General features: G+C 34.7%; 2 protein-coding genes and 1 pseudogene across 2 annotated transcripts; 1 reads left to right on the top strand and 2 right to left on the bottom strand.

The window, feature by feature from the left end:
- Window positions 1-3977: 3977 nt before the first annotated feature.
- On the top strand, window positions 3978-6299 carry ASE2 (GLN phosphoribosyl pyrophosphate amidotransferase 2). The gene is made up of 2 exons (XM_011038932.1): window positions 3978-5990; window positions 6023-6299. Exon 1 carries the CDS (start codon window positions 4102-4104, stop codon window positions 5869-5871), a length of 1770 nt encoding a protein of 589 aa, XP_011037234.1. The 5' UTR covers window positions 3978-4101; the 3' UTR covers window positions 5872-5990; window positions 6023-6299.
- A 347-nt stretch (window positions 6300-6646) lies between these two features.
- LOC105134546 (tRNA-dihydrouridine(47) synthase [NAD(P)(+)]-like) lies at window positions 6647-8302 on the bottom strand (annotated as a pseudogene).
- Window positions 8303-10712: 2410 nt separating this feature from the next.
- LOC105134493 (transcription factor RF2a-like) lies at window positions 10713-14144 on the bottom strand. Its single transcript, XM_011038931.1, has 5 exons — window positions 13872-14144; window positions 12311-13760; window positions 12080-12212; window positions 11906-11990; window positions 10713-11399 (listed from the first exon to the last, which is right to left on the bottom strand). The coding sequence occupies exons 2-5, from the start codon at window positions 13609-13611 to the stop codon at window positions 11101-11103; spliced, it is 1818 nt and encodes a 605-aa protein (XP_011037233.1). The 5' UTR covers window positions 13612-13760; window positions 13872-14144; the 3' UTR covers window positions 10713-11100.
- Window positions 14145-14564: the final 420 nt, after the last annotated feature.

Below are 14564 nucleotides of genomic sequence, written 5' to 3'. Positions count from 1 at the left end.
AATTAAAAGACCCTTCATTTTCCTTCTCCCTACTCTTCACTTCAATCAGCAGGAGTCTCGGTGGGAACACCATGCTTTCTTTTCAAACTTGCCGCAGTATTATGCACATTACTCATTTATTTCCCTTGATTCTTTTATATGGTCTTCATTTCCCTGTGTGTTTGCATTACCATCTTTCAAAAAAAAATTGAACAGTGCTCTGCTTATTCTGTGTCATCCATAGACAATTTATTCGATGACTAGCTGTTTACAAAGGCTTCAACTCCATTAAAATTGATGCTCTGCTTTTCTACACATTTTCACTCTCCCTCACGGCTCATTACACTATTAATTATTTGCTTCCCACTTCCAATATAACTTGGAATGCTCCTTGCAGCACTTCACAAGCACACGAACTCTCAGATGACTCTATTCAGCATGAAGCACTTCACACAGTTGCTGGCCCTTTAAAAAAACTTAGAACAGTGGGTAATCTCACATACAGGTGTCATTCCTAGCTTATACTCAGAGAGGCGAATAGAAGAGATATGGTACTAAATCTCAGTACATCGTGTTAACAGAACTACTTGCCACTTATAATACCCCGTCACAGATTTAACCTTACGTTTTCTTTCAATGATCTTCCTTCCAAGCAACCTTTTCTCTATTAAATTCCATTTGGCAGGGAAGTGTGCTTACATTGATTGCTAATTATGGTTATCACATTTTTAGTTATTTGGTTTTAAAGAAATATCATTTTTCCTATGCTACGGCAATTTTTAACAATTACAGCCATTCACTACACTGACTTTGCAAGAACTCCCAATGGCATGGCATTTACCATTTCTATCATGCAGGATGACTGATCTCATAGCAGCATACATTCTGGATCAACTGCTAGATTTATTTTACATATGTTCAAGCATAAAGCTTTTGTTTGAAAATTTTTAATTTGCTTCACTTGGTGTATAGCAATAACATGCAATCCTGCTACCTACCTCCATCCTCGTAGCATGCAATTCAGCTATTCCAACTTGCTTTTATCTTTTTTTTTAATTGTCATCATATAATATCCTGTGCAGTATAGCGCACACAACCCAACTAGTATATATAATAAAAATGGATATAGATGAGTCCCTCGTAAAAAAATATTTTAATTGTGTTTATTTTAAAAAATATTTTGAATTTTCATCTTCAATATTTTTATTTGTTCTTAATAGATTTTTTTTATCAGAAATTAAGTAAACGTGTTTGTTATATACAAAGATTTCAAATAGAAAAGAAGGACCATATTTGATTTAAATTTAAAATATTAAGATGAATTACCATAAAACATTAGGTGAATTTAATAAGTCCCCTGTTTCTATACTAGATGATTTGGAAAAAAACTATTTTGATATTTTTTTTAATTTTCAAAAAAATGAAAAAATAGAAATTACATGTTTTTTCTTTTTTAAAAAATTAATTTTCATTCCAAGTGAGTAAACATGTTTTCTTTATTTTTTTATTTATTAGATAATTTTTTTGAAAAAATAGAAAATTCTTTACAGTAAAGTTAATTTATAGATATGTTTGTTTTTGCGTTTCAAAAGAATTTTTTATTTTTTATTTATTTTAAATTAATATATTTTTAATGTTTTTAAATTATTTTCATATGCTGATATTAAAAATAATTTTTAAAAAATTAAAAAAATTATTAATATATATTTTAATATAAAAAATTATTTAAAAAATAATTATAATTACACTCTCAAACAACCTCATATGTTTATCGCTATATTCAGTGAGATGCTACCATATCAACATGAAAGGTTTATTTTTTTCTAAAAAAAAATCCAAGGCCAAATTAATATATGACAGTTACATGTTGGTTAAAGATTAATAATGCTGATTTAAAATGTGCTATAAAATAATTGAAAATTGATTTAGAAATTTAGCAGTGATTGATTTAAAATGTGCTATAAAAGAAATATATTCTTAACCCTATAAAAAGATTTGATTTGAGAAGAAAAAAACTAACTTGCCCTAAAATCAAAAGAGAAAATGAATGGGACATTTATTCCCATGTTTTTTTTAAAGGCGGTACCTACGCCAACAAATTCTCGTAAGAGCACATGCATCAAAGCACCGTCACCCATTTACTGAAGGGAAAAGTCAGAAAATAAAATTAAATAAAATTAAGATTTTAATTATTTTATTATTTAGACTAAAATTATAAATAATATTAAGAAAAGAAATGAGAAAATAATTTCTTGTGGGCTTCGCCAACCTGCTATCTTTATTAGTAGTCTGTGTTTGAGAATATAGATATAATTATTATTAAAAATATTTTTTATATTAAAATAATATATTTTTTATTTTTTAAAAATTATTTTTAACATAGTACATAACACGATTCAAAATATTAAAAAATTATTTATTTTTAGTAAAAGAAATTGAATTCCACATATACTGTCCTCCCCTAACACCATTTTAAAACCATAGTGTCATTGCCAAAGCCATGTTTTACTATGTTATGTGTATTATACATCATAATATCAAATATAAATATAAAATTTAGTGAATTAGTTTAGCAAAAAGTACATTAGAGAGGGCAATCTCACAATACCTTCAAAAATTCATCGCTTCTTCTAAATCTTCAATCTTGATTATTTCATGGTACCTTCAAAGTTCGAAAAGGAAAAACCGGTGAAAGATTCAGTCATCTCCCGCCGGTACCATGTACCATGAGGAAGCATCGAACAGTAATTATGACAGATTTTATTACGAAAAAAGTCGGAAATTAATGAGAGTTACTGTGCATATGAAGTTGCCCCATTGAGCAAAATACAAGGAGGAGGTGAGTGGCACGATCATGATACTTATAATATTTTTGGATGGAAAAATTTGTTGTGATTTATAATATTTTTTGTTTGAAAATATATTTAAATAATATTTTTTATTTTTAAAAAATTATTTTTGATATTAGTATATTAAAATAATTTTATAATATAAAATAAAAATAATTTTAAATAAAAATAAATAATTTTTTAAAAAAAATATTTTTTTGAATTTTCAAACACCAGCTGCAATTATAAAGATGGTGACTCGGGCAGTTTAGTGCTAATGCCTCCTCAATACTGAATCGAGCACTTGACGACTCCCATGCTCGTGGGGGCTTCCCCGCCTCAATCAAGGATATTGATGCTCAATAATTATATGTACTTAAGAAATTATATATGAAATCTCCAACCAAGATTTCGCGGTGTTCTATGTGTAAAAGATGTTATATTTAGAGTGTGGGGGAGATAAAATAGCAGTTAGTTTTTAAAATATTTTTTATTTGAAAATATATTAAAATAATATTATTTTTATTTTTTAAAAAATATTTTTCACATAAGAATAACAAAATAATATAAGAATATTAAAAAAATTAATTTAAAATAAAAAAATTAAATTTTCTTAAAAATATTTTTGAAATGTAAAAATAAATAATTTTTGGATGAAATTAAATAAATTCTTTTGTAGTATTATGGAGTCTCCTCTCTTAGTGATATTATTTTACAAACTGCTTTTTCTAAAAGTCATTATTATTATTTATTTTATTTTGCATGCGATGCAATCAAAAGGAGCACGCGGTTGGATTTCTCCATAACTCCATCAGTCATTATTATTATTTATTTTATTTTGCAAAGTAGCACGCGGTTCGGGGATTTCTCCATAACTCCATCTAATTGGGAAAAGATGATTAAATTGCAATTTCCACCCCTTCTTTCTTTGTAGTGTCCAATAATAACCTTCTAGGAATCTAGGCGTGCGGTGACCACAAATAGGATAACGGTGAGTTTTAACTTATTTGTTATTTTAAATTAATTTTTTTTTATATTTTTAAATTATTTTACTATACTATATAAAAAATAAATTATTTTAATACTTTTTAAAATAAAAAATACTTAAAAAAACAAAAAAAATACTCATATAAACCATCTTCCGTACCCTCCAGCCAGTCAAAGTCTCTCAAAACCTAGTCAAATTGCAAACTATTATTAAGGCTCCGCAAACTTCTGCCTTCACTCTTTCGCTCAGCCTCTCTCTTTCCCTCTCGCCCACGGACGCACCATTCTTTTTTCTCCTCCTTCATCCATGGCAGACAACACTAGTTTCTCTGCTCTTTCAAAGCCTTCTTATTCCTTGAAACCTAACCCTCAAATACCCCAAAAGGCCCCTCTTTTTATCCTCCCCAAAACCCTTCAAAAAACCTCTCTTTTCCCTCAAAAACCTTGCCTTTCTCACACCACCCACAAAACCCACATCACTCTTTCCTCTAAAAATCCAATCTCTGATCTTGTTTCCACAAACAAAAAGAGCCCAGATCATTTTTCTTCTTATTTTGACGATGATGACGATAAGCCTCGCGAAGAATGTGGTGTTGTAGGTATCCATGGTGACCCTGAAGCTTCGCGTCTTTGCTATTTAGCCCTTCATGCTTTGCAACATAGAGGTCAGGAAGGAGCTGGTATTGTTGCTGTTAATGAAAATAAGGTCTTGCAATCTGTTACTGGTGTTGGTTTAGTCTCTGAAGTGTTTAATGAGTCAAAACTTGACCAATTACCTGGTGATTTAGCTATAGGTCATGTTAGATATTCAACTGCCGGGTCTTCGATGCTTAAAAATGTGCAACCTTTTGTCGCTGGTTACCGGTTTGGTTCTGTTGGGGTTGCCCATAATGGGAATTTAGTGAATTATAGGAAATTAAGGGCTACGCTAGAAGATAATGGTTCAATTTTTAACACTAGTTCTGATACTGAAGTTGTTCTGCATTTGATTGCTACATCAAAGGCTAGACCTTTCTTTATGAGGATTGTTGATGCTTGCGAGAAGCTAGAAGGGGCTTATTCTGTGGTGTTTGTCACAGAGGATAAGTTGGTGGCTGTAAGGGACCCTTTTGGTTTTAGGCCTTTGGTGATGGGAAGGAGGAGTAACGGTGCTGTTGTGTTTGCTTCTGAGACTTGTGCTCTTGATTTGATTGAGGCCACATATGAGAGAGAGGTTTATCCTGGTGAGGTTTTAGTGGTGGATAAAGATGGGGTTCAATCACTTTGCTTAATGCCCCACCCTGAACCGAAACAGTGCATATTTGAGCATATTTATTTTTCTTTGCCTAATTCAGTAGTATTTGGTAGGTCTGTTTATGAGTCAAGGCACGTTTTTGGGGAAATTCTGGCTACCGAGGCTCCCGTTGACTGCGATGTGGTGATTGCAGTCCCAGATTCTGGGGTGGTGGCTGCACTTGGCTATGCCGCGAAAGCTGGTGTCCCTTTTCAGCAAGGGTTGATAAGGTCGCATTATGTAGGAAGGACTTTCATTGAGCCATCCCAGAAGATTAGGGACTTTGGTGTTAAGCTTAAGTTATCTCCAGTGAGGGGAGTCTTGGAGGGGAAGAGAGTTGTGGTTGTGGATGATTCGATTGTGAGAGGAACTACCTCATCAAAAATTGTTAGGTTGCTTAAGGAGGCTGGGGCTAAGGAGGTCCATATGAGGATTGCTAGTCCACCAATTATAGCTTCTTGCTACTATGGAGTAGATACACCAAGTTCCGAGGAGTTGATATCTAACAGAATGAGCGTGGAGGAGATTAGGGAGTTTATTGGATGCGATTCGCTTGCATTTCTACCATTTGATAGCTTGAAGAAATTGTTAGGTGATGAGTCTCCGAACTTTTGTTATGCTTGCTTCTCTGGGAATTACCCTGTCCAGCCAAAGGAGCTTAAGGTGAAAAGGGTCGGTGATTTTATGGATGATGGATTGAATGGAAATCTCGAGTCCATTGATGGGAGCTGGGTGCAAGCACCCCTAAATCAGGAGGTGCATAAAGTTAGTGAAGTCGGGAAGTTGTCTTCTTTGCAGAATTGATGGATTTTGGGTCATGACAGCAGGATTTATTATTATTTATTATGTGATGTGGTCAGGTGGTAGATGACTTATCTAATGATCTCAGTACAATCTATGTGTGCTGCCTTGGATTAATAAAGGTTCCAAATGTAGAAGCTACACAATTTCTAAGGTTCCAAATGTAGAAGCTACACAATTTTGTTTGGTATTCTAAATTTTGCAAGATTTAATCCTAAAAGTGCTTGGTTTTATTCTTTTTTCTTAATGGTGCATCGGCATCGACAGGGCTTTTGTATACAAGGATAAGTGCTCCGTCAAAGTTCTAGCAGTGGGAGTTTTCTAATCTTTAGTTCCCTGTTTCCATTTCCTTTTTGGTTTATAAGAAATTCGGCATATCGCCATGCATCAATCACTCAAAATTTTACATGATTAGTTACATTTGCTTCGGATGAATGTGAGTGAACTAGTTCGGTCATATAATTGATGATGCTGAATGATTTTCTGTTTCTGCATATGGCATGTACTTTCTAATGGAGAGCCTGAAATAACTGGTCATTGTTCGTGTTACATCCAACAGTAAAATCATTGGCAGCATTAAACCTTCTCATATGTGCCGAACAGCTCGCAACAAAACCGTGTGTAAATCATGAAACTTTTACCTTTAAAATACACTTTTTCAGACATTATAGAAAAACAGATGATACAAAATTCAGGTGAAGATAATGTTACATCCAACAGTAAAATCATTGGCAGTATAAACCTTCTCGTATGTGCCAAACAACTCGCAACAAAACCCTGTGTAAATCATGTAACTTTTACCTTTAAAATACACTGTTTCAGACATTATAGAAAAACAAATGATACAAAATTCAGGTGAAGATAGCCACCTCGTTCCTCTCAAAATACCACGTTAAAATTAACTCTCAAATTTGTGCTTGCGTTGCTACAAGAAACTAGCACCACAGAGCCCTTGCGGGTGCAAAAGGCACTGAAATAAAGTGAGTTACTGACATGGAATACAGATTTGCTCCGTCTGATGCAAGTTAAATGGCATGTATGATTTATGTTTCGATGCACATTTAGAGCCATCTGGGATGACATCTAAAAGACCAAGTGGTACGTATCTGCATGTGTAGCCCAGCCATTCCAACAAAAAATGCCTGGTTGTCTCCACTCCTGCAGTTGAAACAAGGAATTGCTGTTACATTGGAACCTCTTTTGAATCACCCTTAGGTACAAAATTACTTGACACATATACCTTTGTTGTCAGAGCCCTAATTTTCTAGGCCAGAACGCACATAATCCTTTAGAATGTTCAACCGCTCTCCAGAACTGATGTCCCAGCGCCTCTATTCTTTGATTTCAGTAAAATCCAAGGCTGAAAAACACAGAGAGTATTATTCAGGCAACAAAGCTTGATTTTGAGGAAACAAGGACTTGATCCAATAACAATTACTTAAAATGTTGAAATCTACAGGTCACAGCTCCAGACTCCTGACCTTAATCAATGAGGAAACAAGGACTTGATCCAATAACAAGTACTTAAAATGTTGAAATCTACAGGTCATAGTTCCAGACTCCTGACCTTAATCAATGCATCTCTAGCTATGATGCATGAAGAAAGCTCTGGGCATTCAGAGTCAGACTTGTGCTTGTTCCAATCTACACGTGAAAAAACATCCCCAGTAACAATAACTTGCTAGCATATTGGTAAATGTAATCCCAATCAGCAAGCTTGCTGTAGGGTTGCTGACATGATCGGCCATGAATAGTCACAGCACCGGCTTCCCAGTTTCCAATATCCGCAATTAATGCGTCAACACGATTTTTTCCTTCGAAATAACCTGTTCGTACCTACATAAGAAAAGGCAGCATGAGCCATCAAAATTAAGCATAGTCAGAGAAGCATGAGAGTAACACAGGCTGAGCGCTAGAAACACAAGCAGAAAAAACACAAGGCAAAAACGAGAATCTGCACTTCCCAAATGGTAAAATATGCTGAGCTATGAAGTTGCAGAACAACATAACAGCATCAGCAGGGGGTTGGCATGAATATTGATTATTGCCTTGACAGTTATAAGCTTTTCCAATGTACCAGCAGCAGGCACTTCCCAAATGGTAAAATATGCTGAGCTATGAAGTTGCAGAACAACATAACAGCATCAGCAGGGGGTTGGCATGAATATTGATTATTGCCTTGACAGTTATAAGCTTTTCCAATGTACCAGCAGCAGGCACTTCCCAAATGGTAAAATATGCTGAGCTATGAAGTTGCAGAACAACATAACAGCATCAGCAGGGGGTTGGCATGAATATTGATTATTGCCTTGACAGTTATAGCCTTTTCCAATGTACCAGCAGCAGCTTCTATAATGCTTTTCATCCGCATTGGTTTTGTAAGAAGAGATGACCCCGCACCCTTGCTGACAACAATATCGATCGGGCAACCCATTTTTATGTTAATGAAGTCCACTACATTCCTGGTCTATAAGCTCAACAGTACGTGGAACTGTATCTGGATAAGATCCACATATTTGAACACCAAACAAATCCTCAAATGAATGACGTCTCAGCAGTGCCCATTCTGAACCTGGACCCTACATAATCAACAGGAAATTATGATTAAAAAAATGTTCGAGTGTTAAATTTAGCTGAATCATCCACAACTAATAAGAAAATTTCATTTCCAACATGAAATTTTATTAAGAGATATTCAATTTAATTAAGGCGGCACATCTGAATTTAATTCATTTCATAATTAAGAGAGTTTTAAACAGTATAATCTTGAACCTAGTCCGATAATATTTTTTTTAGATATATTTCACTTAAAAATATATCAAGTTAATACTTTTTTAGTATTTTTTAATAATCTTAATATGTTAATGTTAAAAATAAAACATATATGGCTTCTTTTGTACCACTATTCTCTAGCATATTTCAAAACAAGAAACATGACATTGCAAGAACTAGCTATTTGACTCTCACTTCACCGTGCGTTGGATAAACTTTTTTTTCAACATAAAAAAATGAATATAATAGCATTTCATACATGTTTTTTTAACATAAAAAATCTCAATATAAATTTAAAATTTTATCACATATTTAATTAAATAAATTAAAAATTATTTGTGTAATCAAAATAAATTATAATGCCTGATCCATAACCAATACAAGTCAACTAACTAAATTCATAATCCAAGTCATGAACTCAATCAAGTTCAATAATTTTTTATTTAACTATATGACAAGAAAAATACACGTTTGTAAAATTGAGAACCACCTAAAATTGGATTGTTTATTTAAGATTGAGATGAACATATATGTAACAACCCAACCCAACTTGCCATATATTTTCTGCTTTAGACCTTATCCTTCTCACGGTTTTATTTTTTGTGACGCGAGCCAATATCTGAACTTGATGTCCCAAAGCACGTATTACAAGTTGGTAACTAGCACTCCTAATAAGGCCAACTATGAATTCCCTCACCGCCTAATATGAGATATTACAATTCACTCTCTTAAAAATCTCGACAACCTCATCGGCATAACCGAATAGCCAGTGAGGTCAACTCTAATACCAAATATAACAGTTCGGTTCAACCTGCTATATATTGTCCACTTTGGGCTTTCCGCATTCACGGTTTTGTTCCTGATGACACGAGCCAATCACTAGGCCTGACATCCTAAAACGTGTATTACAAGTTGACAACTAGTACTTTTAATAAAACCAGTTAGCACTCCCTTACTCCCCGACGTGGAATATTACAATATAAATATCAAATCAACAAACTATTAAAAGATAAGATTGGAAAGAAATGAAGAAAAATCAATAAAGGTCCATTAAGAAGGATCAAACTGGAAAAAAATAAAGGTACAAATGCGTTGGCTTATTTAATTTTTTTTACAGACAATTTGTCACCCTTTTTTAAAAGAAAAAAACAAATAAAATCAAAAAATATATCATCCATATTTATCCAAATTCCTTCCAATATAGTGGCAGGAAAATCATGTCTTATGTTTTTTTATTTATTTAAAAATTTATTTTAACTCAAAACACATTGATGAACTAGTATGTGACTTTAAACAATCTAAAAATTAATTTAAAAATTTAAAATCAACTTGAAACTAAAAATCTTCCAAGTCCAAATCTATCATCTGAAATAAAGTTAAGGGCAAAGAACATATAAGATAAATCTTTTTCATTAAATAGAACTCATTGACATAAAAATATTTTTTTTCATTGTTGAAATCAATTTTAACTAATATATCCAGCCACTCTCATCTCTTAAACTGAAAATAAAAAAGAATTAAAGAAAATAAAATTTTGAATAAAAAATAAATTTTAAAAAAGATGGATGTATCAAAAGTTTATAAATTAAAAAATATAAGTATCAAAGTGTATTTTTTTAAATTAAATTTCAAAATAACCATCTGTTTTCGTTCTTTTCATGCTTGTCCTCCTTTCTATCTTACCATTTGCGACAATAATTGAGCTTTAATCAGACACTAAAATAGAAATCATCAAGGAAAAAAATAAGAAATAAAAACACCACAGTCAAATGATAAATAGTGTTTTCAGCCACGGTGAAACTCCCGCACGGTTTAGAATCTATTTATTTTAAAATTTTTAAAATTTTTAAATTAATTTTTTTATATATTTTTAAATCATTTTAATATACTAATATCTAAAATAATTTTTTTTTAAATAAAAAAATATTATTTTAATATATTTTTAAGTAAAATATACTTTTTAAAAAACAAACAACACCCCTTAAAGTTCCTGTCAATTAGCAGCTCCTGATTTGTCTTGTTTGGGTTAAACACAAAATAACAAGTCTAAAGGCATGCAAAAGCACAAGTAATTATAAAGGAATCAGCCATTCTTTACTGAAATAAACAAATAAGAGTTTTCAGTTCAACTCTTTAAACGTCTTAACAAAACATGTCACGTCTAAGAAATGTTCTCTTTATGGATTAAATATCTACCAGAAACAAGTAACAATCATAATCATGAAGAACATATATATATATATATATATATATATATAAAGGCCTGTATATATATATCACTTTAAACGAAATTCCGAGCTGGAGATATGCGATGCAGGTTGAATTTGTAACTACCAAACCATAGAGACGTCGCTTGGAGATGGAAAACAAATGAATGAATGCATTGTAAGTAGTAAATGTAAAGCGCCGGAAGTTGATGAGACGATTAATAATCAACATAGCCATCTTCTTCTTCCCAGCCTATTGATTTGAATCTGGCTTTGGGGCAGTATTTCCATTTTGTTGAGGCTGTGGCTGGGAGGACTGCTGTTGCTGTTGCTGCTGCTGTTGCAGTTGATGCATGTTGATTTGGGAGGCCGATGACTGCTGCTGCAATTGATGCATGCCAAGTTGTGAAGGTCGTGGCTGCTGCATGAACATCTGAGGGTTGATAGAAAGCTGCTGCTGAACCATGCTCTTGGATGGATCAGAGTCCCCACCCTGCTCCGCAGTCGCAATCTTCAACCGTCGGACCTCAGCAGTTAATGCCTCGTTTAAAGCTGTTACAGTTGAATACAATTACCAACAAATCTACCAAACATGCTGAATGTCAAAGAATAAGTAAATAATCCATGAAATGAAGGCCTCCCATATTTTTTCCATCAACAAATCTACCAAAGAATATTATCCATGTAATTCTTTCAACAGGTTACGCTCACCAGTTGCACACTGTGACTATATGTTAGAAGAGGAGTTACATCATACACTAACAGATAAGACTTTCAACGCAAGTGATTGCTCACCTAACTACATGGACACAAGTTAATAATAGAGAAATGTCCATGGCAGCATGACCACGCAAACAAGAGAGCTAATCACCATGGACAAAACTTACCCACCATAAGGCTTAATTCTGGACACGCAAGTTCTTCATACAACAACGAACAGGAAATAACCAAGGATAGTACATTCACACAACAGGCACTGACGCTATTTGCACACTAACAGAACATATAAATGCAATGAGAAAATATGCAAAAAAAAAATGGGGTGGGAGAATCCATACCGTCTCGGAGTTGAGCTTGTTGCTCCATGGCTTGGATGCGAAATTTCAATTCATTATTCTGGTTAGTAAGACCAACAGAATCTCTCTGGATATGTAGAAGAAATTAGTGAAAGATTATAGAAAAGATAACGCTACAATTACATGGAAACAAATTTCAAAATTTCACATCGCTACCTGTAAAAGAGTAAGCTGGGCAGACAATGTGGTAGCTTCTGTCTGCAAAGTCTGAACCTTGTGTTCCAGTTCTGAAATATATCTCATCTTCCTCTCCTTGGAACGGGCAGCTGATTGACGATTTGCCAAAATCCTGAATTTGGAAAACAAATGAGGAACATGAAACAATGGGGCAAAGGATTATAACATGATTTATCTGATTAATTAGTGATCGATCCAAATTGAACGTACCTCTTTGCACGTTTTGGGTCAGCTAAAGCGATCTCCGCAAGTTTCTCATTCGCCATAATTTTCTTCAGTTCAGCACCACTAAATTCACCATTCCCAAAATCCAAGCTAAAGGCATTCCCATCTATTGAATCGGTGGGTGATAGCTGTCCTGGACGAGTTCCTGGGGAGGGTGGCAGCTTTGGAGACTCGTTACCAAAGTTCAATTTTCCCATGAAACTATCCATTGACACACTTCTGTAGTGTCTGCTGGTAGGAGCAATGTCACCCCCAGCACTCCTTTTGATCCCTTCCCTCTTCTCTGTTGAAGAACTCAATCCTGCTCTTGGCAGGTTGCCACCACTTTCATTCACGCTGCTTTCTGCCTCATTATCGCTGCTATCACCACCATTCGTCTTAGTCCCACTAGCTCGACTATCCAAATCCTCACGATTCTCATTACCATTCTTCTCATCAGTACCCGAGGAGTTCAACACGTCAATGTTATCCAAATTCATGTAAGCAGAAAACAAATCATCCACGACTTCCCCTTCAGATTTCCTCTCACCCATCCCCTCCGCATTGCTGTCACCACCTCTCTCCCATTCCTTTTTCACCGATTGTGCTGGCTTAGCCATCCCTAAATTTTCTCTCCCAGACATCGACCGCTCCAACCCACTTGAACCCCTCGACGGAATAAGGGGCGGTGAACATTGCAACACATTAGCAAGTCCAAATGGAATATCACTGTTAGACCTTCTATGCGCTTTCCGTGGAGGCAAACTCTCAACAACCCGTGGAGCATTGCCCCTATTAAAAGGCGAGGGAGGCAATAACGAATGAGAACCACCATCCTTCTCCTCCATGAACACGTCAGTAGAAACAGGGTCCGGAACCGAAGGCGAAGAGGAATCCCGGAAAGGGGCCGGACTCAACGGGGGCAAGGAATCAAGGGAGAAAAACGATGATGGCTGCGACAAAGATCGCGAATGAGTAGGCCCCAGACTAAAACTCTGCGGACCCATTTGCTGGTTCACTGGCCTGGACACTGGGATCTGGGAATAAGGCGAAATGGGTGGGATCTGATTAGGATGGGAAGGCGGAAACCCTACTCTTTTGTTACTGTCCCCACTAAAATTCTGAGAAAAATTCGTAAAATGCCTCGCCCGCATTTGGGTTGGGTTCAAACTCAACTGAGACACATCTATTTGGTTTATCAAAGAAAAGGGTTGCTTAGCCATGGTAGTAGATGATGATTGCGTTGTTCCAAAAGAAGATTGCAACCTTTGTATCATTTCACTATTTGCTTCCTCAGTATCACCCATTTCTCTTACCTCTAAACCAGCAATCAATATTTCACCAATGCCACTTCGAAAGCTTGATTCTCTTAACAGACTTAAGCCCCAATTTCAAGATTAACCCACTTCACTTCCCACCAAAACACGACGAAATCAACAGGCAAACCCTTAAAAATCTGCAAAAATAAGGGATAGGAACAAGAACAAATTAAACAGTAGAATACTGAAATAAAAAGAAATGAGAGCGAACACAGAATTCTTACTTAAATAAGTAAAGAGCAGACTACCTCGTTAACTCAAAACGTTCATTTCCACAAAATGACACCAACCGGCGAGACTGCTGAATTAAATAAATAAATAAAATTCTCACAGGTTTTCTTCATCTCACTTTGTTTTTCAAGGCGGAAATGGCAAAGAAAACAAGCAAAGCAGAGGGCTCTGTGTGCGCGCCTCTCTCTAGAATTTGTTCTCTCTCGAAGAGAAATGTAAAGGGAGTGCGTGATTTCAGTGAGGTTTTTTCTCTTATTATTATTTACGATGGCGAAGACTACGACCCCCTGGATTTTATTTTTTATGACGGTAGTAGTGAATTTGAATTTAGTGTGAATTTGAATTTCATTCCGACCTCATTTTTTATATCTTTGCTCCCTTTGTCACCGCAGCTTATTGTGCAATTAATTCGATTTGTTGGATTTATTTCCCCATTTAGGGCATTCTTCCTCCACGCGCTTCCCGTCTGTGTCCAATCCACAGAAGGTTCCTTTTTATTAAAAAAACAATTTCACCCCTTCTTTTTTATTTATCTAGATTAGATTCTTATCATATAACTGGAATGATACGAGTAAATCTATTTAAAATATCATCAATTTGATCCTTAATTATCTTTATTCTCTCTGAATTTTATTTGATTATTTCTTGTAATGTTATGGTTATTTTCCAATATTTGATTCATATATTTTTATGCCAAAGATTTACCTTCT

Source organism: Populus euphratica, unplaced genomic scaffold (assembly GCF_000495115.2).
Source record: "Populus euphratica unplaced genomic scaffold, PopEup_1.0 scaffold104.1, whole genome shotgun sequence".
Taxonomy (NCBI): Eukaryota; Viridiplantae; Streptophyta; class Magnoliopsida; order Malpighiales; family Salicaceae; genus Populus; species Populus euphratica.
The sequence above is the reverse complement of the archived record's forward strand: the minus strand, read 5'-3'. Positions and strand labels throughout refer to the sequence as shown.

What these genes read in the sequence shown, in the direction of transcription:
- ASE2 (XM_011038932.1), top strand. Translation starts at nt 4,102, where the DNA reads ATGGCAGACAACACTAGTTTCTCTGCTCTTTCAAAGCCTTCTTATTCC.
- LOC105134493 (XM_011038931.1), bottom strand. Translation starts at nt 13,611, where the DNA reads ATGGGTGATACTGAGGAAGCAAATAGTGAAATGATACAAAGGTTGCAA. An exon ending in CCCAGCTTACTCTTTTACAG is followed by an intron (nt 11,991 to 12,079) that starts GTAGCGATGTGA and finishes CTACATATCCAG; the next exon opens with AGAGATTCTGTTGGTCTTAC. An exon ending in ACAAGCTCAACTCCGAGACG is followed by an intron (nt 11,400 to 11,905) that starts GTATGGATTCTC and finishes CAACTGTAACAG; the next exon opens with CTTTAAACGAGGCATTAACT.